The sequence below is a fragment of the Thalia democratica genome, chromosome 2 (genome assembly GCF_965202585.1).
Source record: "Thalia democratica chromosome 2, ktThaDemo2.hap1.1, whole genome shotgun sequence".
In the NCBI taxonomy this organism is placed as follows: Eukaryota; Metazoa; Chordata; class Thaliacea; order Salpida; family Salpidae; genus Thalia; species Thalia democratica.
In genome coordinates this window covers 37,741,467-37,765,329 of record NC_139166.1, presented here as the reverse complement: position 1 = coordinate 37,765,329, position 23,863 = coordinate 37,741,467, and the positions used below count along the sequence as shown (strand labels likewise).

At 27.9% G+C, this 23,863-nt stretch overlaps 1 protein-coding gene across 1 annotated transcript in view; it reads right to left on the bottom strand.

Annotated features, from left to right (window-relative positions):
• The window catches only part of LOC145849694 (solute carrier family 28 member 3-like), a 47,719-nt gene extending 34,484 nt beyond the window's left edge, over nt 1-13,235 (bottom strand). The window contains exons 1-5 of the mRNA XM_082954716.1: nt 13,077-13,235; nt 12,934-13,016; nt 5,808-5,899; nt 5,513-5,696; nt 5,300-5,441 (exon numbers count right to left, since the gene is read on the bottom strand). Of these exons, the coding sequence (XP_082810842.1) occupies nt 5,300-5,441; nt 5,513-5,696; nt 5,808-5,899; nt 12,934-13,016; nt 13,077-13,214 (639 nt within the window). The 5' untranslated portion in view covers nt 13,215-13,235. The remainder of the gene's footprint in view (nt 1-5,299; nt 5,442-5,512; nt 5,697-5,807; nt 5,900-12,933; nt 13,017-13,076) is intronic.
• Nucleotides 13,236-23,863: the final 10,628 nt, after the last annotated feature.

Here is a 23,863-nt window from a genome sequence, read left to right as displayed (position 1 = left end):
CCTGACTTTTCTAAATCAAACTCTTAAATTAAACTTATTCTAATATACATAATATAACACTTTAAACTATATAAAGCTTTCAATCTAATTTTAATGCAGGTTAAAAACGTTTTTTGCTGAATTCTTTAAACTTCCAGCACATCACTTAAATCATCTGTGTATGATTGATGTTTGTAATAAACAGCTCTATCAGCAAAATACTTGTATTAATACCTTATAAACACAGCTTGTCTGAAAAAAACAGCATTTTTTAGCATTTCCTAGCATAAATGTATCTAGATAAACAAACGACACACAAGGAATTTTCACAATTAAAACCTTAAATTAATAATGAACTTACACAACTAAAATCTTAAAACAATAACAAATTTTTACAGTTCAACTTTAAAACAATAAAGCACACATTTTTTTAGAATATGTAAACTTTGCATTATTAAAATACAAAAAAAACAATTATATACTGATTTGAAAAAAATAACAATGGTTAGTCTGAGTTTGAAAACCAAATACATAAAGTAATAGTTTTCTGTACAAACAATTCTAATCTAACACCTTAAAACGAAAAACATTTTTATTCTCTACCAGTAATAAGCTATTTATCTAACTATAAAAGTAAACTTTAGTCAGACTTAGCATATTATTATTATTGTAAGTTTATTGTCATATGAAGGACCCAGGCATCAAAACCTAGGCCACTTATACAGAAAGACATACAACAAAAAGACAAAAATAAACCAAGATTGTACATTAAAAATGAAAAAAAAACTGAGTTTAACTAATTAAAGTTTAAAAATTAACATAAAAACACCAAAAATTATAACACAAAATTTATAATTCCGGTGCTTCCGAAAAGAGAACAACAATATCCTACTTCAACTTCACCCGAACAGATGGCTTCACTCCAAAACTGGTTTCACTTTCATTCGAACGACTGGCTTCACATTATTTGAACAACTGGTTCAGCTTTCATTTGAGTAACCGGCTTAACTTTTATCCATACAACTTGTTTCACTTTTATTCGTATAACTAGAACCGCTTTTTTATGAACAACGTTTTTCATTTTTCTTAGGAGAGCCTGCTTCATATTTACTTTCAAATCTTTAATACTCAGATAACTCAGCGTTTGTTGAACTTTCGTAGTAGCTGATAAATGTTGAGAACACTGACTATAAACAAAACTTGAACCCAAGGCCTCTAGCACTTTAACAGCCCAATAAACTATGTATTAAGGAACAGGTTTTGTTATACACAGAGGAAAGGCGCCGCTAATAAAATAAAGCTATAGGTTAAACCAAATTAGACAAATACAACCTGTGGTTAATGAAGAAATAACAACAAAAAAAATCACTTATTAATTTTGCTAACAAAATATTTATTTAAATCAAACTTTTTTAACCTTAACCGAAAATGCTCAACTTTTTTACAAGAAACTAATTCGTTTGGAAGCTTGTTCCATAATTCAACTGAACGATAAAAAAAAGAATTATGCCAAACATTATTATTGAAATTATGTCTGCATGTAAATTTTCTGCTGTTACCTCTCAGTAAATAAGTACATTTATGAGGTTCAAAAATAGACTGTAAATTAAGGGCATAGGGGGGGGTAAACACCCTTTTTTGGTTTTTGATCTTATTTTATATAGTTTTTACTAAGCTACAAGATGCTTTTTACAGATTTTAAAAATTCAAAATAATTTTTTAGATATAGCCGGTCAAAGTCGGAGGCTACAATAGGATCCTTATGGGAGGCGCAAACTAAAACAGCAAATAACTAGAAATCACTAAAAATCTATCTCCTCCTACATTTTTTGAGCTAACTACCTCAAATTTTCAGGAAATGTTCCTTGCAATATTTAGAAAATTCTGTCGGAACAGAATTTAAAAAAATTAAAAAATAAAAATTTTATAATAAAAAAACTAAAAAAAAAATGTTTTTTTTGTTTATTTTTTTCATAAAATTTTTATTTTTCAATTTTTTAAAAATTCCTTCCGACAGAATTTTCTAAATATATCAAGGAACGTTTCCTGAAAGTTTGAGGTAGTTATCTCAAAAAACGTAGGAGAAGATAGATTTTTAGTGAAATAGTCTATTTTTGCTGTTTTAGTTTGCGCCTCCCATAAGAAACCTATTGTTGCCTCCGACTTTGACCGGCTATATCTCAAAAATTATTTTGAATTTTTAAAATCTGTAAAAAGCATCTTGTAACTTAGTAAAAACTATATAAAATAAGATCAAAAACCAAAAAAGGGTGTTTACCCCCCCCTATGCCCTTAATTGTAGTTTCACTATTAATCAGTTTGAAAAAAGTAATTAAGTCAAACTCAATCCTTCTATACTCTAAAGACTTAATACCAAGTTTTGAGAGTCTATCAAAATAAGATGTGTATGAGATGTTACAACGGTTGAAGACTATTCTTGTATATTTTCTTTGAATGGATTCAAGATGGTTAATATCCTTCTTCAGGTATGGAGACCAAATTGGTGTGTTGTATTCTAACTTAGGACGAATGTAAACGAGATAAATTTTTTTGAGAATGTTTATATCTGTAGATTTAAAACTCTTTAAAACTTGAAAAGAAATAGTTGATGCAATTTGATAAACGTAATTGATATGGTGGTTCCATTTTAGGTTTTCAGCAATAAAAATTCCCAGATCTTTAAACACTTTAGTTGAAGGTAAGCTTATGTTGTTTATTCTAAATTCAGAGGTGATACTAGATGTATTTTTTTGAATGTTTAGAACCTGACATTTACTAGGATTTAAAACTAGTTTTCTTTCTTTTAGCCAATGATAAATTTTATCCAAAGATTTTTGTAGAATTGTGTTAGAATGGCTAAAAATTTTTGTATCGTCTGCAAAGAGATTTATGTTGCTATCGACATCTACTTCTAAAGCTATATCATTGATATAAATTATAAATAAAAGTGGGCCAATAACCCCTCCTTGAGGCACTCCACTGAAAACAGGTAAAGACTCTGAAAAAGTGTTACCAATAACTACTTTTTGGGTTCTGTTTTCAAGAAACTCTTTGAACCAGCTAACTAAACTTTTATGAATTTTGTATTGAGTTAAAGTCTTTATTAGTTTAAAATGGGATACAGAGTCAAAAGCCTTTTGAATGTCTGTGTAAATAACTTTAGTTGACTTATTGCTTAGAAATGAAACCAACCATGAGTGTAAGCAATTCAACAGTTGATAACTAGATGATCGATTAGGTAGAAAACCAAACTGTTTATGTGAAATTAGCTTATTTAAAAAAAGGTGATCAAGTATTTTTAGAGAAATTATGTGTTCGAAAATTCTACAAAAACTGCTTGTTAAAGAAATGGGTCTGTAGTTTAAAGGGTTGTACTATAAGTCGTAAAACTACCTAGAAGTTAAAAATAAACTTAAGTAACTGTAAAAAAAGACATAAAAAAGTAAACTATATATCTGTTGTATAAAATATTTCCTCTTATCATTTAGTATAAAATTTGTAACAAATAAATATACTCTTATTTACTTTAAAAACTTAAGTTACTCTACAAAAAATACAAATAATAAGTAAACTTAATCTTGGCATATAACTCTCTTAAAACTTAATTCATAAATTTAAATAACTTTGAAAAAATTATAAAGAAGTATACACATTAAATTGTTACATAAAATACTAAACTAAGTGCTTAATTATAAAGAACTCAATTATTTACTTAAACAAAAAACACTTTGATTCTAAAATTATGCTAGATAAACTTTTGTATATATATTACAGTTTCACTATGGAAGTGTCCTTGCTACAGACCATCAATACTAAAAAGCTTACAAAATCTGCTTGTTCAAGTACGGTACTTGTTTAATATGTTAATAGAAAATTTTTGCAGTTTTATAAAGGATATTTTACTAATTTATACCAAATGAAGGCATTGGAAATTAAATTAAATATTTTTGTAAATTTCTAGGAAAATTTTGGAATTTTTTTCTGACTTTAAAGGACTTTTAATTAATTTTTACCATTTGAAGGCTTTGGAAAACATGGAATTTTGTAAATTTTAACTGAAAAAATCTGACTTTTTTTTTAAACGTTATCAAATTTCCCGACTTTTCCTGACTTTTTTTCAAAACCCCCCATTTTTTCCTGACTTTTCCTGACTTTTGTCATTTTAAAAAATTTTTCCTGACTTTTCCTGATTTCCTGACTTTTCCTGACCGAGTGGCAACCCAGTATTAAGCACTAAAAAGAGTCCAATAGCTAAGGCTCCCATATGGTCTTTTTAATTGAAGAATAAGTACATACTTATGATTTACACTTTAAATATGTCATTTTTTATGCTTAAAAGTTTTAATTTATTCTTATATCTGGATACTTGAGACTCGATTCAAAATTATACCAATTACTAGATTTCCACTCATTCAACTAATATTAACTACTTTTAAATAACAGGCTAACCTATATCTTTCTTTTTTTTTCCGCATACCTTTTGTAAAAATTGTACCAGTTCAAATTTGCATTTAGATTTGTACTGCAACAATTTTTAAATTTAAAGTGCACCAAGAGTAGAATTAGAATTTTGCAATAGCTGAATCATTTTTTATTTATTGAATTATACTTACTTTAATCTATTTATAAAATACTTATATAGTATTGGAAAAATTTATAAAAAACTATGATGCACTGCATTAAGTATAAAAATAAACAATGGACTTATCACCTAATCTTAAAATAATATATTTGAAAAAAAAGCTTATTATTATAAAATATAACTTAAGGGCATAGGGGGGTTATTCACTTTTTAACAGTTTTATCTTAATTTATATAATTTTTACTAAGTTACAAGATTCTTTTAACAGACTTAAAAAATTCAAATTAATTTTTGAGATATAGCCTGTCAAAGTCATAAAGCAACAATAGGTTCCTTATGGGAGGCGCAAACTAAAACAACAAAAAAAGACTATTTCACTAAAAATCTATCTTCTCCTACGTTTTTTGAGATAACTACCTCAAAATTTTATGAAATGTTCCTAGGAGTATTTAGAAAATTCTTTCACAAGGAATTTTGAAAAATTATTAAACTATTTTTTTATTTATTAAACAAAATAAAAAACATTTTTTTTTGTTCTTTTTTTGTTTTTTTATGTTATAAAATTTTTCTTTTTTAGTTTTTCCAAATACTGCAAAGAAACATTTCCTGAAAATTTGAGGTAGTTGTCTAAAAAACGTAGAAGAACATAGATTTTGAGTTATTTCTTGTTATTTGCCGTTTTAGTTTGCGCCTCCCATAAAGAACATGTATATTACTATTATAATAAAACTAAATTACTTTTTCAGGATGTTTGGACGAAAACAGCAAAAACAGTAAGAAAAAAAAATATCCACCAAGAGAAACTAGCTGGCTTGGACGATGAAGAGTGTCAATAACTATCCAAAATCCAAATAACCCAATAAGAGCAGCAACAGATGCCCTGATAATATATAACAGCTCAATATGTTTTTATAATAGCTAATAGTTTTTTTAATAAAACGTTAGGCTTACCATGCAACATATTTTTTTTTCTTTTCATAAATATCTACAACTAGCTGTGTAAATCTTGATGATTTAAAAGAGGAAGAAATCAATGAATAAAAACTGTAAAGCACAGACAAAATCCAAATAACCAAAAGAGGCATAGCTTTTTTGAAGTTATGTAACAGAGCAGCCACTAAGTAACATGTTATTCCTAAGATAATTTATATTTATAATTTTTGTTACTAAATATTCTTGAAACTACAAATAGAATTCAATTATAGTTTTGGTAAAGAAACTAGAACTATTGGTTATTAATACAAACCTATAACAAAAAGAAATTTTATTAATTTTGATGCTCTTCTTTTATTCTCCTTGATAACCTTTTCAATTTCCTTTCTTGGCTTAACGACAAACCTAAATATAGCAAGGATTTATAAACATACTTAGAAGTATATAGCTTTAAAGTTTATGCATATGTTTAAACTTAAATATTGTTAAAACAGGAAGAAAGCTGTGACAGAACTCAAAAACTTTGCTTACAAATTTACAACCGTTTTAATTCTATTAGTAGTTATCAGCAGAGTTAAGATGTTTCGCGCTATCAATATTGAACTTTACCGCAAGAGTAACAACAACAGCATCCGAGACAAACTACGACCGGTTTCGTCCTAATTAGGACTCATCAGGCAGGCGTAGTCGAGTGAAACCGCTGTTGAGGTCTAACCAAGCGGGCTTAAATACGAAGCACTGAAACGACCGCTTGTGGGTCAAGTTTAAAAAACTGACACAGCTATATCATTCACAGCCCAACCTCTCAGACATTGTCAGCTTATTGTGAGATTACAGTCTGTGCTCGTTTGCTCCGCTTTAACCAGAAGTTATTACGTCCATCATCAACATAATTGAGATGTTTTTCGCAACATCAATAATAATTAATGAACTTTATCGCAAGACCAACAACAATGTTTATTAATTATCCATTAATTCTTTAAGTATTAATTTTACTAGGAAATGTATTGCATAATAAATATGTTTTGTTCCCCTTTTAGTATAAAGATTTTTTTATTTATTTATAAAATTATTCTGATTGTATAAAACTATGCCAAAATTAGTAAACTATGATTAAAGTCAAAACTATTACAGCTTGATATTGAAACAGTTTTTTTTACAAATTATAATTCTATTTTAATCTTTAAAACTGGCTTGCCACTAGTTAATTATTTTTAACTTTTCCAGGTTTTTTAAATTTTTTCCAGGTTTTTAAAAGTACATATTTTTGGGTCTATTTTTAGTTTAAAGTTAAGTTTAAGGTAAGAAACTGTGTTAAATAGTATAAAAATATCGAAAAGATACTGTATAGCTACTTTATATGGCTTTTAGTAAATAAAATTTTTGATGAGGACAAAAAAAAATTTTTTTTTATGATAATTTTTTTGAGTCAAATCGAAATTTTACTACTGAACATGTGTAAATTGTTAAAGCTCCAGGTTTTTCCAGGTTTTTTTGCTGAAACTGATAAATTCCAGGTTTTTCCAGGTTTCTAGGTAAAGTGGCAACCCTGTTAAAATTAGTAAAGATATTTAACTTAATATATCTAGAAATAATATCTATTAAACATATTAAAACTTAATACTACTTTTTGACAATGCAAACATTTGAAGTCATATAAATTTTTTAACTATACACTGAATTTTTTTTTTTTTTTTTAATTAATTGACTCTAATAATTATTAGTATTTTGATTAGTTTTCTATAACTAAGATTTGTTTATTTTGATTACTACTATCACTATACAAATTAAAGTTTATGTTTTACTTATTGCTTTATATCAACAGATAAGAATTGCATGAAATATATTTGATTTATTTCATTGACTGTAGTGAATGAAAATTGTACTCATTGAAATAAACCAAATATATTTCATGCTATACTTATCAGTGGATATATATAGCAATAAATAAAACATAAATATTAATTTAAATAGTAAAAGTAGTAATCAAAATTAAAAAATGTTTATTACACACAAAGTTAATTACACAAAACTAATCAAAATATTAACTATGATTAAAGCTAAGAAAATATAACCTTATCAAAACCAAAAATAAACATAAAGCAAATAAAGCAAAACCGTCATCAAACTACTTTTGCCTACAAAGGGTAGGTTTTCTATTTTAATTACAAAATAGCCTGCATCCTAAAAAAATTAAAATCATGTTATTTTTAATTAAAACAAAAAAATTTTAATAAATTATAATAATAGATTTATATAAATAAGTTTGAAATCCATTCTGTCAAGGCATAATGAGGTAGGTTTTTACAAAAATTACATCGCTCTAGTATGAAAAATTAAGCTATTATTAAGAAGAAATTTTTTATATAATGAAACAATTTTGTTTATCTTTTAAGATATATTGGTTTTGTAAAAAAATTCGAATACAAGCAGGTAGATTTCTTTTTTGTATTATCTATTTTTTCAGAAAAAAATAAGCAACTGAAAGTGTACCTCTTTTTGTTTTAGCTAAAGACTTAAAATTTTTAGGATACATTCCTTAAAAAGCTTTAAATTAGTAGGTGTAGGGAGTACAGCACATTTTTTTGGTCATATTGTAATATTCATTCAAGTCTATATGATTTGGATGTGTTTTTGCTTCATTAAGAAGAATCTGAAAAAAATAAATAAAACAACGCAAAAAAAAAGTATTCCGCCCAAAAAACTAATTTTGACCCCAAATATCACATATTTTTCGATTTTTTGACTTCAACAGTAAATAAATCAGTTATACATGTCCTGACTTATAATATATGTCTTTAATGTAAGTTTATACTTATAGACAGATATTTAAAGACATATTAACTGCTTTTAATGTACTACGACGTCATAATCACCCTAAATGTGCAAAATTTTTCTGTAGAATGTAGGGGTAGGGAGTGCAGCACATTTTTTTGGTCATGTTGTAAAATTTAAATAAGTACATATGATTGGGATGTGTTTATGGTTAGTTTAAAATAATCTAAAAAAAAAACAATATTTTGCTTAGAAAAAATGTTGCTGCCCAAACAACTGATTTCAACCCCAAAAATCACATATTTTTTGATTTTTCAACTTAAACAGTAATAAAATTATTTATACATTCCTAGACTTATAATTTATATCTTAAATGAAAGCTTATAATTATAGGCATATATTAAAGACATTTCAACTGCTTTTGTTGAATTATGACGCCTTTGTTACAGTAAATGTGCAAATTTTGTCTGTAAATTCTTTTGCAATTTTACTTTTATTTTTTAGATTAAGAATATAAAATGTGTCGAGACAGCTAGGCAGAAAGATATTACTGATGTAATGTCATTTCAATTGCATATTGATATATATATAAAATACATTTTAAATAACTTTCCATTATTAGAAATTATGATTATTGACAGCACCTGTCTGAGAGTAAAAGATCTAGACTTATATATCATAGTAAGTGCATGTAAATTTATTAAAACTAGTGTAGTTTATTCTTTAAATTTAACAATTTCTATTCAATTAAACAATAAATATTTATCTGTATTAATTTTTTATTTTCAAATTAGTATTACTTAAAGTTTATTAAGTATTGTACATCTAAAGATATTAAAACTTAATTTGTTAGTTTCTTTAAATGTTTTATTCTCTAATGTTTAAGCTTTTAATCAAATCTTTTTAATTTGTAAATCAAAGCAGTTAATTGTTGCTGTATTTATTTATATAAAATGCTCTAAATAATCATAATTTCTAATAACTGAAATTGATTTAAAATGTATTATACATCAACATGCAGTTGAAATGACATTACATCAATAATATCTTTCTGCCTAGCTGACTTGACACACTTTATATTCAAAATCAAAAAACTAAAAGTAAAATAGCAGAAGAAATTACATTTTATATTAGAAAATAAAGTACAATTTTACAGACAAAATTTGCATATTTAGTGTAATAATAACGTCATAATACAACAAAAGCAGTTGAAATTTCTTTAAGGGCATAGAGGGTAGATAAAACACTTTTTTTCAAAATTTGATCTTATTTAATATAGTTTTTACTAAGTTAAAAGATGCTTTTTACAGATTTACAAGTTTCAAAATTTTTTGAGATATAGCCGGTCAAAGTTGGAGGCAACAATAGGTTCCTTATGGAAGACGCAAACTAAAACGGAAAAAATAGACTATTTCAGTAAAAATTTATCTTCTCCTATGCTTTTCGAGATAACTACCTCAAACTTTTAGGAAATGTTCCTTGATATATTTAGAAAATTCTGTCGGAAAGAATTTTTAAAAAATAAAAAATTTATATAAAAAACAAACAAAAAAACAGTTTTTTGTTTGTTTTTTTGATATAAAACTTTTATTTTTTAATTTTGTTGCGACAGAATTTTCTAAATATTGCAAGAAACATTTCCTGAAAATTTGAGGTAGTTATTTCAAAAAACATAGGAGGTGATAAATTTTTAGTGATTTCTAGTTATTTGCAGTTTTAATTTGCGCCTCCCATAAGGATCCTATTGTTGCCCTTGACATTGGCCGGCTATATCTCAAAAACTATTGAAAATTTTGTATCTGTAAAAAGCATCTTGTAGCTTAGTAAAAACTATATTAAATAAGATTAAATTTCAAAAAAAGTGTTTAACCCCCCCCCCCATATGCCCTTAATGTATACCTATAATTATAAGCTTTCATTTAAGATATAAATTATAAGTCTAGAACATGTATAAGTAATTTTATTACTGTTGAAGTCGAAAAATCAAAAATAATGTGATTTTTGGGTTGAAATCAGTTGTTTCAGCAGCAACTGTTTTTTTTTAGCAAAATATTGTTTTTTTTCTTAGATTTTTTTTAAACTAACCATAAATGCATCCCAATCATATGTACTTATTTGAATTTTACAATATGACCTAAAAAATTTGCTGCACTCCTTACCCCTACATTCTACAGACAAATTTTGCACATTTAGGGTGATTATGACGCTATAATACATCAAAAGCAAATAATATTACTTTAAGTAATGTCAATAAGTATAAGCTTTCATAAAAGACATAAACTATAAGTCTAGGACAATTATAACTGATTTAATTACTGTTGAAGTCAAAAAATTGAAAATTTGTGATTTTTGGGTTGAAATTAGTTTTTCGGGCAGCAGCTTTTTTTTTACAAAATTGTACTTTTTTTCAGATTCCTCTTAATGAAGCAAAAACACATCCAAATCATATTGACTCATAAGTCCAGCAAACATTACCCAAGTACTCCCTACCCCTACTTCAAGCTGGAATTTTTTTTTGTAAAATTTAGATCAGGATTTCCTAAACTGGGCCAAGTGGCCCCGCTGGAGGCCATCACAGAAATTTAGGGGGCCATGAGCAGATACTTACAGTAGATATTTTGAAGTTGATGATGCAAGCAAAAAAAGGCAAAGGTCTTTGGCGGTTTTAAAATGGTAGTTTTTTGAGAAATCATTTTGGAGGGGGCCATAGCATTTTTTATTTAATTAAAGGGGGCCTTATGAAAAAAGTTTGGGAAACCCTGATTCAGAGGAAAAATATAGTCAATTTAAAAAATTATCTTTAATCAAATAAATTGTTTAAGTCAGGATTATTTGAATACTAGTACCAGGGTTCGTGCGCGAATTTTATTTTCATTTAGCCTGACTGAGACCAATTTAGCCTGACATTTTTTCAAAGTAAGGAAAATACCCTTTAGACGTCATTTTAGGTATGGGGGGCTTGATTAGTACTATTATAGTCTCCGACTTCAACCAGCTTTATTTCAAAAATATTTTGAGCTTCAAAAGTATGCAGAAAGCAAGTCATAGCTTAGTTACAACTCAATAAAATAAGACTAAACTGTGAAAAGGTGATTGACTCCCTTATGCCCTTAACATAACAAATTCAGTGATAAGTTTTAAAATAAGTGTTATATCTAATTTGTTACTAGTGTAGAAACTTTATATATATATTACTAAACACAATTCTTCAATTTAATTAAGCACTAAGTAAAAACATTATAACCAGAAGATTTATAATAAAATGACGTGCATTGTCATGTGTTATTAACATTTAAAATGAAACGCTTACACGAGTATTAAAATAATTAAACTATGTTTATTATAGTAATTTGACTAATACTTAAAATTGATACATAATTATAAATCCTAAACTCTAAATAAATACAGTCATTGTTGATGTTGTATCAGATTTAAAAAGCCTACACTTTAATTTGAAAAAATGTTTAAAATTTTTTCTTGTAAAGAAAAATGAATTGTACCTAAAATTTGTACTCTCACAAAACCTAGTACTTATATCTTAAAGCTTAGTTTTGGTGTTGTGAATATCTCCAATAACTTTAAACAAACAGTAAAATATATTAATAAACTGCTAAGAGTTTAAATCTAAAAAGTATTTGGTATAAACCTTTAAATTAGAAACTAAAACAGTTCAACCAACTAAGCTCTGAAAAACATAGCTAATGCAAACAAATTCAAACAAACAGATAAGTTGTTGAACTATACTGTAATATTTAAACTGTATTTTTTTATGAATTTTTATAATTATGACATATATAATCTACTCAAAACAAAATAATGAAGATTCTTATAAAATAAGGTTTTAAGCATTTATTTTTACTAATACTGACTGATTTTATCTTTAATAACTATATCTTTATTTAGAAATGAAAAAACACATATCAATTTGATCATAAAAAGATTTCTTAAGTTTTTTTAATCAAAGATTTTCAAGCATTTGAACTGAGGAAAACTGAGATTCTCAAATTTTTAAATAAAAAAACTGATTTAGCCGGACGTTTTTCAACTTTAAAAAAAAAAATGATTTAGCCTGATTTAGCCTGACGCGCACGAACCCTGTAGTACTATCAGACTAACTGCAAAAACTCGGAGAAGATGTGTTAGAAACCAAAAAATAAGAAAAAATTTAATGAAATAATATTTTCTTCCTTATTGGTTTGCTCCTTTTATAATAATCTATAAAACTCAACAACATTGATTGACTATATCTCAAAAACTACTTTGAATTTTGATAGGCAATATAAAGTTGAAAAAATAGTAACAAACCTGCTTATGTAAAAAAATGTAAACTTTTAATTAAAATATCAACTCAAAATAAACCAGTTATAACAAAACATCAATATAAAAAGACACAAAATAAGACTTCAAATGATATCATACAATTAGACAACTTAAAAAATTATTTACATGAAAGTAGTTGGTAAATTTAAATGATTATAAAATAGTAAATAGTTTTTTTTACTGGAAATTAATATCAAACTTTCTTTAAAAATACTTGTATTACTTTTATATATGATATGTGCAGTTATTATCAACTTTAAAGTTGTAAACAAGCATTAGGTTGATTTATAGTTTAAAACAAATAATATACAATAAAAAATCTACATATTAATACAATCAATAACCATTGAATAATTTTCCCAGCATAAAATTCTTCCAATTTGGTTTTTATTTCAATACTGTCAGATTCTAAGTCTTCATTCTTCAACTAAAAAATATAATTAAATATTTTAGTTAATAACAAAACAAAGCCTCAGTGAAAACCAACCTCATTGAGCTGTACAACTACACTTGCTGAACCTTTTTCTGGTAAAAGCTGAGTTGCAGAATTATCTAAAGCAATATTTTCATTACTATCACTATTTGGATATTCTGAACATCCCATAAATTTGCTCTCTTTCTCCATTTATTACAAAAATTTAATTTTATATCTACTCAATGTAACACATTTAAAAAGAGTAAGTTTTATATTAAATGAACTTTAACTAAATCTATATTTCACAATACTACTGAAATTAACCTTAATCCCTATTCTAAATCATTTAGTTGTTTTTAATCAAGATTTTATTTTAATATAAGACGCAAGCAGCTAAAATATGATGGTATTTTGTTGGTTGTTTTTTAAAACATAAGTTCTTTTAATTTACCAACAAACTATGACTTATTATATGTATTGACTTTTAGAAACAAATACTAAGATCTCAACTTCTAGAGGAGAACTAATATAGTTTATTCTTTGAGGATTTTAAGTAGTAAAATTAATTTTGGTCTAAGACCTTGTCAGTACTTACATAAAATCTTATCTTATTTAAATAGAATTAAAAATTTATACTAAACACAAAATTTAGAATTTTAATCATTGTGTAAAACTACTGGTAGCTTATTTTTTTAAGCAAAAATTTTTCAAAGTTGTTCATCCTGATGTGGTCTTAAACTTCAACAAAAGTATTTAAATAAATCAATAAAACACAATAGGTCGTTCTGTATGATTTCAAATGGCTGAATCATATTTTCAGTGACTAGAATCAATAAATAGTTAAAGGCTTTAATAAGTATATATTTTTTTTTAATAACTAAACTACCGACTGTTACTACAATTTTTATATTTTAAGTAGCTTTTTAGATACAAAAGATAAATATTGAGCAGAGTTTTTCAAACTAATTTTTTGATTGCCCCCTTGGCAGAAATACAAAAATAATCATACCCTTTTTATTAAATATTGCTCCTTCACAAATCACCAAATTACTGTTTTTTTTCTGATTTATAATTTATAGCCACTTGATTGACAAAATTGCTATTTTTGGAAAATCCTAATATGGAGTTCAATAGATATCTTAGGGATAGCATATCTATAAAGAAAAAAATTATATTCAAACTTTTTTTGTTTTTTCCTACTAGTTTTTATCATTTTTCTTTAAAATTTATAAGTCTAATCTTTAATAATTATGAATAACTTCAGGGTTGCCACTCTTTGAGTCAAAAAAAATCTGTCTTGAGTGACAGAAAGCTGTTCTGAGTCTTCTGAATTTTTTTTTAAATCTTAAGAAAAAAAACATTCCAAACTAGTAAAAACCCAGTTTATTAACAAAATAGGTTATTAAATAACAAAATATTGAAATTAAATCAGCTAAATTACATTTAAAATCTAGAAAAAAACCTAAAAATTTACTGACCTAAAAAATTAAATTAAAAATATCTTGACTTATATCCTGAGCTGTCCTGAGTCATCCGGAGATTTGCAAAACCTACAAAATATCCTGAAATATCCGGAGTGTCTTGAGTGTGTGACAACCTTGTTACTTATAGTAATTTATTTTACTAATTTATTATAAAGTTATTTTGGTCATAAAATACTTTAAATTTTTGTTATTAAATTATATTTTTACAAAACTAAGAATACTAGGTTTTTACAACATTAAAAACTATTTTTTAGCTGCACTGTTACAATTAAAAATTAATTTATTTAAGTAAAAATATAATGTAATTGATAAAAACTCAATGAATTTTCTCTAGATACAGGGTTGACACTCTTTGAAAAAAAATTACCAGTGTGAGTGACTATAAACTAGTTTTAGATGGCTAGGGCTATCTGAAACAATTTGAAGTTTTTGTGACCTCAAGGATTATCTTTAATCAAGTATGAATATAATAAAAACACAAAAATATATTGCACACAAAATTAGATTTGAAGTTATATACAATTATAAATATATTCATTTAATCAGTCTTGTTCTATCTTGAAAGTTATTAACAAGTTTTAGTAACTAGTTAAATTAGAAGAAAAACTCAAAATTAAAAAACAATTTTACTAACAAAAAAAACAAACTAATTTAACTTAGGTCAAGAACCTCTGATTCTTATATATACTTAGACTTAATATCTAAATTTCTAAGAGCAGGATTGTAAAAATTTATAAACCATATGTAAAGAAAGGATTTTTAAATAACAATTAGTCTTATTTGGCAATTATTAAACAGGTTTTTTCAAGTTATTTATTTTAAAAAGTTAAAAAATCATAGGTTTGTCTAGAAAGTTTTTCAAACATTATCTTTATTAAAAAATTGTCTCAAAGTTTATTTAAACAAATATGTAGCATAAAAATAACAAAAGTTTATTTCTTTTTACACATATATTTTATGTTATTAAAGTAAACATGTTGATACTCTTTCCTTTTAACCTGTGGAGGAGTTTGCCAAAATTATTGATTTTTTTCACCTACCTTAGAGAAGACTTAGAAGTATTCACCCTCCCCCATATAAGATATTGCCCCTTAACTATTCACCATTTATTTTTGCAAATCTTCATAGATAATGCTAATATAGGCAAAAAAAAACCTAAGAGAGCAGTATCACCTACAATAGGAAACCCTAACCTAAGTGATACAAAAAGAAACTTAAGTTAAGTTATTTATCCAACAACAACAAATGTACTGCTTGATAATCAGCATTTTTCATGAAAACTTTAATAGCTAAGAAAGAATAACTACATAAATAGTTAATAACTTTAGTAAGGGGAAAGTTTATTATTTTTTTAACTACTTTTTAGTTAAGTGATATTTAACCTTTAAAATGTTTTACATTTGGCAATTACCAAAAAAAGGTTTGAAGAAAGCTTTAGAAAAAAAACTATTTAACTTTTTGAAAAAAAAATTAAAAGATCAATAAAAAACTACAGAACATCAAAAAAAAAAACTTAGTTGAACTTTCTTTAAACAGTCTTAAATTTTAGACAGGGTGTTCATGTGATAGTAAGAAAGAAAAAAGTGAACGCTCACAACTATGGTCAATGGATTGGTGTGGAGAAAGACCTTTCGGTCATCGAGCCTCACACCATATATGTATAAATAACTTTGATAAGCTTTTTTAAAACTTAGATAAAATCTAATTTTAAGTTAAATGTATGATTTTTTTTTCAACTTAAAATAATTAAAGAAATTAATTTTTAAAGGAAAAAAAAATAGTATGCACTCTTTTTTAAACCCATTACTGCCAATATTAACCATGAAAATCATAGTCTACCATGGGCACCAAACCGTCTCCTCCCAAAGATTTCAATTGTTATGCTCATGTACGTTCACATTTTTCTTGTTGCCCTCTCTACAAGAGCAACCCTGAAAAGTGCAATAAAAAGGTCAATAATAGAACAAAAGGGAGAAGTTGTGAAAATGCTATAACTAACATATTTTCTTTTTCTAAAACTAAATGCGTTTAAAAAAGAAAACAAAAATAAGAAAAAAGACTTAACAACTACTTAAGTAAATAAAAAATCAATTAATAAATCTCACTTAGAAATAAAAATAAACAAAGTAAGTTTCAACTATATTGTTCAAAAACCCTAATCAATCTGTTACTCTAAAACAAACTCAACAATTATTTTAAAAAATTTAAAAATAATAATAAATAAATAAAAATAATAATCATACTTAATTATAAACTAACATAAAAAAAAGAAAAAAATTTAAGTTAGTAAATAAAAACTGCTTGTTCAAAAACTATACCCAAGACCAAATCAACTCTGCTCACACCCAGCCAACACAGCTGCCATTGATTTTTCTCAAAAAAATAAAAAATAAATAGAGAGTAAAACCTAATAACTAAGAAATCATTTTATGAGATACTATTTAAAACTGAAAATTAAGATTGACTTTTGTCTGATTGATTTCTGAGCAATACATTTTTCAGTCCAGATTGAAATGCTATAAGATAGTTTTGTTCTTTTAAGCTTTTTGGAATTTCCTCCCATACCTTACATCCAAGATATGACAAGGACTTAGAACCGTAAAGACTATTTACTCGAGGAAAAAAGTAATTTGTCTCTGAAAATCTCATTGAATGGTTGTGAATCTTGTTTATACTTGTAAAGTAAGGATTGAAATTAACAGGCAACATGCTTTTTTTGAATTTGTACATAAAGACTCCTAACTCATACCGAAACATGTTGATAGTTGCTGTATGTAAAACATTTTTAAGCTAAAAACTCAAAGGTCCTATTTTTAGCTCTTCTACAGTTTACCTTGAGCTTATTTTTCAAAGATTCTAGGCGGAAAGCTCTAAGAGGTAAGCCAACCTAACTAAAAATGTTTTATGACCTTAAAACACAATTTGGAACCCTTTTAGGAGATACTAATAAAGTACCATCACTTATAACATTTTTATATTTCTTCAGATCAACATGTTTTAGGATGAAAAATTTCTTTTGATATACAAAAATATTTTTAAATTAATTAAAACATGTAACCATAATCTAATTTTCCTTTAATTAAGCTTTCCTAATACCTGTTTTTTAAATATTATACTTGTATAGTGAAAAGTGTCCAGATGTAGCATACAATAAAATTTTATTGATTTCATAATCATTTTATTTATCAAAAATAAACCAACAAAATAATTTTATTATAATCTGTTTTCCAATTTATTAATTGATCTTTAAAAAGCTACAGTAAAAAATGTCATTTGCTCTGTTTTCATCTTACTAGTCTTTACAGAATTTAGTTTATTTTTTAACCATGGTTTCCACTTTTTAATATAAAAAAGCAAGCCTGAGTTCATAAAAAGTAGAAATAAGTATAAATTTGAGTCATATACTCAATAAAAATAATAATCAAAATGAAATAACTAAAAATACGTAAATAGTGACAAAAGCACATGATAAAAACACAACTTTAGAAAAAAAAACAATAACTCAAAACAACAAGCAGGAGATTTAGAAAAATTATTTAAATTAGTCGAGTTTGCCTGACTTTTTAAAAAGTGTCAAACTAGCTTGAGTTACCATGATTTTAGGACAGGCATGTAATTGATGAAAAAGTTTTTTTATGCAAAACTTTGTAGTGCAATAGAAGCTATAGCAAATAACTTTATCCTGTTTTTAATGTTTTTATTAACTTAAGATTTTTTAGATAATTTGTACTCATTCTATTACAAGTAGCTTTCTTATACAAACATTTTCTGACCTTTTTTTGTATCTTAGCCAGAAACAAATCTTAGCCAATTAAGATCTCAATCATTTGCTATGAAATTTATTAATTATTTTTCGCGGTATTTGAGTTAAAATATATAAGCTTGTAGTAACTTGATTGGTTAATAAAATAGGGTGGTTTCATAACTATAATCTAGTTAGTACTTAGACCAGGGCTATTCAAACTCATTCTCATAATTGCCCCTATCAAGGAATTTTAAAAAACAATTGCCTGCTTTATTACGTATTACCATCATCGTAGATCATTACCCATCCATTTACTTTTTTCCTTACGATATATGGCCCAGTTTAGGCAACCGTGACTTAGACAGAGTTAGTACTTAAACCTGCACAATAATAGATGAATTTTAATAATTTTAGTTTATATTTATTTTATTTCGTTGTTATTGACCTGTTTAAACAATTCCCAATTAAGATACTAATTTAAAGTAATTATCTTAAGTTGGATTACAGTCACCACTCGCAAATCTACGCACTTTCGTTTAACTAAGCAATTTAGAATTCTCACATGAAACAAAAAATGCTTGAAAGATCTGTAATATTGTAAATTTGCTGCAAAACCAGTAAAAATTCTCTAAAAATTTAAAGATATGAGTTTTATGTAAAGTATGCACTTTTCGGAAAAAAATGTTGGTTGTATAAATAGCTTTATGGTTCAAACATTTATTAAAACTAGTTTTAATTGACGCATATAAAAAGAAACTGATTTTTTGTTAACTTGCTTCGATTTTATATTTTAAAATGATTTTATCTGTTCTTTCAAGAAAAAAAATTTATATTATGTATTAGACACCATAAAAACTCTCATCTTAATTTAAGCGCGTTAATAATATTTTACATTGCGTTTTTAGATATTAGTAAGCATATAATATAAGCTTAGCAAAAAGTTTTATAAATTCTAACAATTTTTTAACCTTTTCGAATAACATATATAAGTAATTTAATATTTTAATATTTAGCAGGCATAGAAGCCAAATGTAGCTGAAACGCGGAAAATTTGTTAAAAAATGAGCTATTTTCCACAGCAGCTGTTAGCTTAGCATAAACCTCTTTTAATCCAAATTTTGAATTTTATAGCATAACAGCCCAAAGGGGAGTCACGTAAACGTAAAGGGGAATCCTGTTGTACAAAACATTTTGAAAAATAATTTATCAAAGTTTATAAACTGTAGTAACAATGCTTGACTACAAGTTGCAAGGTTTTAAATAATAAATTTAAACTGTGACAAGTTAAAACATAATAAAAGGTTTTAAAGGAACACTGCTCTTCAAATAAATTAAATTTGGAAATATTTTTAAAATAATCATGCTCATAATTTTTATAAGAATAATCATCAGTATTAAAAAGCCAATTTTTAGTATGTTTTAAAATTTCAATTAGTTATATATTTTTCATTTTTTCAGGTAGAAAATTAAATAATGTCATAATAAATTTGACAAATTAATCAATAAGTTTTTCAGCATAAAAAAAAACTATGCAGCAAAATGTTTACTCAAAACTTGTATTAAAGATTCTATTAAAGTTTTAACATTACATACTTATGCAACTATAAGAAATTTTAACTGTCTTTCTATTATAAATTTTATTATAAAAGTGGCTATCGGGGTGTACTGAAATCGCTATGTGTCCCTGCGTTGTGATAATAGTTAATAAGTTTACAAATTAACTAGTTGTAAATACTGAGAAGTTTAAATTTATTAAAGCACTATGACGTTTGCTTAACGATCAATTTTTAATACAAAATGCTATTCTTGTTGTAGCAACGGTCAGTTATTGATGAACTCTGATTGATGACAGCAGTTCCACCTTTGAATTGAAATGAATCTCTGAGTGGAATTCAGTTAAGCGTTTGAACTTTTGTAAATTTGTAGCATTAAAAGAAAGTGCCAAATTATAGATTAAACTTTGTTGCTTATTAAAGAAATTACCAAATTATTAAATTAATCTTTAGCTTTTTTAACTTTTTGTATAATTTTATATATGCTGACTTCAATGGCGACTCTAACGTGATATCGAACTCACAATCTCCCAGCAACATCCAAGCGACCATAAACAGCACTCATGACATAGAAGTAAGCGCGCAGACTAGGGAAAATAATGAAATTGTAGATTTAAATGCTTTAGATGAAGTTGATTTAGATGTTGAGGATTTAGCTCACTAATTAGAGCAAGCTAAGGTTTTAGAGAAAAAAAATAAACTAAAAAATGAACTAAAAGCAGTTTATAGGAGATTAGATACGAACAACACCATAAATGACAGCGGCCTCACCCTTAACAATCAGACCTCGCACGCTTTAGGCAAAATGTCAACACAAAGAAGTTTCAAGAATAAAACTCTTGAAAATTGTAAGCTTTTTCAAAAAATTGATGCCGTACGTGATCCGGCTGTGGAGTTACGTTTTTTTGCAGACCGGTGTACGGCTTATGGTACAACCTCTGAAATGGAGAAGTTTAAAATTCTCCAGAGAATTCGGCCCCGTTCTGATATAATAGACTTTGTTGAGACACATGACGAAGACAGAACGTATAACAGTCTTGTTAATTTTTTACAAGGCAAAGGTAGCAAATTGCCTCATATCTTAGGTGCAAGCCCATCATGGCCAGAACCAGTTCAATTCCAGGACTTGTTTTTGTCAGCTAAGCAATGGGCAAAATCTAAAGAGGAAGACAGAATTAAATACTTTATGCACAAACATGCCCCTAATAACTTAAAAAACAAAATTAAGGAATGTTTTGGGCTCGAATATAACGAGTTTATTAGGCGTACGGAGTTTATATGCGATAGTGAACAACAGAGGGTCTTTGAAAATTCTAAAAACTTTTTATACGAACCTCAGCGTTTCAAGCACAATAAGAAATACTCTTACAAACAAAAATGGCATGAGAACATCCCACAAAAAAGGGAACATTTCCGCAGCTATGAACACAATCGTAGTCAGGGGTATTTTGGGGAAGGCTATAACAAGCGCACGAATTACGAACAGAACGCGCTTTGTCACAAACATGCAAAGTTTGGAGATAGGGCAGACTATTGTGCTGCAGTTGCAACTTGCCCTATGTCCCCGTTACGGCAACAATACGATCAAAAAAACAATTTCCCATCTTCAAAACAATGAGAGGACATGAGGATGGGAACAGAGTTCCTCTTAATAAGCCTGTACAAGCCGTACCAATTCGTCCCTCTGCCGAACCATGGCAGCCTAGTAAGCCGTCACCTAAAACAAACTCTCACTCTTATTTGCGTAATGATATCACGACAAAACCAAATGTAAAAACTAATTGGTCGTTTGCTTTGTCAAATAAATCGTCTATTAATCCGAAAACTTTGCCTCAAAGTCTATTATTTGCAAAGGACAATGTTACAAACGTTCTTGTCTTAATTGACTCTGGATGCGAAGTTTCTATATTGCCTAAGAATCTAACAAATGGCATAAACCACTACTTTAAGCCGTTCAGTAGAACTATAAAGGGTATTAGCGACAATGAAATCCACCCCATACGGAGTGCCTGCGTTGACCTTAAGCTAGGTAATTTAAAAACCATTAAACATAATTTTTGGGTTACTTAAGAGTATAGGAGTTATGGCATTTTAGGTATGGACATTTTAATGTCAAACAAACTGATAATATGCCCTTTCACGTTGGAATTGACGCATCAATTATCTAACAAAACGACTAAACTTTTTAGGGCCGCTGACTTGCCTGCGTCGGTAGTTGTGTCAATTAATACGGGGGAAGTTAGGAATAGTAATAACATAACTACGTTAGAGACCAAGTGTGAAACACTACTGTTGAAATACCCTGAGCTTACAAAAATTCCTGATTATACTGCTCCAAGAAAACACAACCACTTTCCAGAAATTATAGTTGACAACTATAAACCGCGAATGATTAAGGCGCGAAGATGTAATTTAACTTGTCAACAAAAGGTAGATAAAAAATATTCAGACCTAATTGCGAGAGGTGCTGTTATAAAGGGAGATGCCAACATGTGTGCACCACCAATCACGGTAGTGCCCAAAAAAGATGGTGAATTGCGTATTTGTGTTGATTATCAGTATTGAATGCCCACACACGTCCATTTTCATACCCGCTACCGCGCATAGATACGCTCTAGGAAAGAATTCCGGGAGATACCAGTTTTTTCAGCACGTTAGATCTTAAAGAAGCTTACCTCTTCATCCAAACTAACCAAAATATGCTGCTACCATAACTAATTCCGGGGTATTCGTCCCTAAGGTGACTTATTTCGGGTTACGGAATGCGTCAACACGTTTCCAGCAGTTGGATAGTATCTTGTCCTCATGTGGGGCCTTCACTTTTGTATATTTGGTGATATTCTTGTGTTTTCAGATTCCGCGGACAGTCACATATCACATTTAAAACAGGTTTTAGAAACATTATCGACAAACGGTTTATTTTTAAATAAAGCAAAATGTTCTTTTGCTAGAACTAAGGTAGATATTTTGGGTCATACAGTAGGTGTTGACGGGGTTGATGTTATGGAATCTAAGGTAGAAGCGATAAAAAAACTACCGTTACCAAACACGCGCAAAGATTTAAAAAGGGTAATTGGTATGATCAATTACTATCATCGATTTATACCAAACATAGCCGAAATAACGGCACCGCATAGTGAAATTTCGGGGGGATCTAAGGCAAGCAATAGGGCAATTATCAAACTTACTGATGGTCAGATCAAAGCTTATCATGACACAATAGCTCTGTTAGTTGAAGCAGCAACAGTAAGCTATGAAGACCACACAAAACCCCTGATTCTCTTCACGGACAGCCACGTTGGCGCAGTTTTGGAACAAGAAGAGAGAAAGGGGGGAATGCAATCGCTTGCTTTTTTTTTCAAAGAAGCTCCCTCCATTTAAAAAGTACGTTCTACTTTTTATAAGGAACTTCGCGGGGTGTATTTGTCTCTTAAGCACTTCCAAAGCAGAATATTGGGGAGATCCTTAATAATACGTACTGATAGTAAATCAGTAGAAAGGGCAATTACAAACGAAGTGGGTAATCATTCTCAAGCGGAACATCGTTGGATATGCGCAATCAAGGAATTCAATCCAATAGTAAGGCATATAGATGACCATGATAATAGAGTAGCGGGTAGTTTAAGCCGACCCCCACAGTCGGCAATGCATGTTCGTGCGTATAACCAGGATTCTGACTTTGTTTATACGTCTGAGTCGGAGGCTGAAGACAGCAAGTCCGATTACGGTGATTTAGACGGTGAAGAGGAAATTTTAGGTAGTCCGTTAAATGAAGTGATCGGGGAAAATACGACTAGCTTTAATATGATAAATAGGGAAGTTATTGCGGTCTTGCAATGTAATGAACCGGAGCTAGTAGATAACGCACGTAACATGAAGAAAGCGGTCGAATATTTACACCCAGAAAATTTAGCGGTAGTGGTAGACGAAAATAATAAGCGGATCATTCTGCCCGAATCTCTTTGCCTAACAGCATTTATAATGGCCCATGATAGGTTGCACCTGGGTATTGATTAAACAATCGAGTCTATTGCAAAAGACTATTACTAGCCTACATTAATTAAAGATGTGACTCAT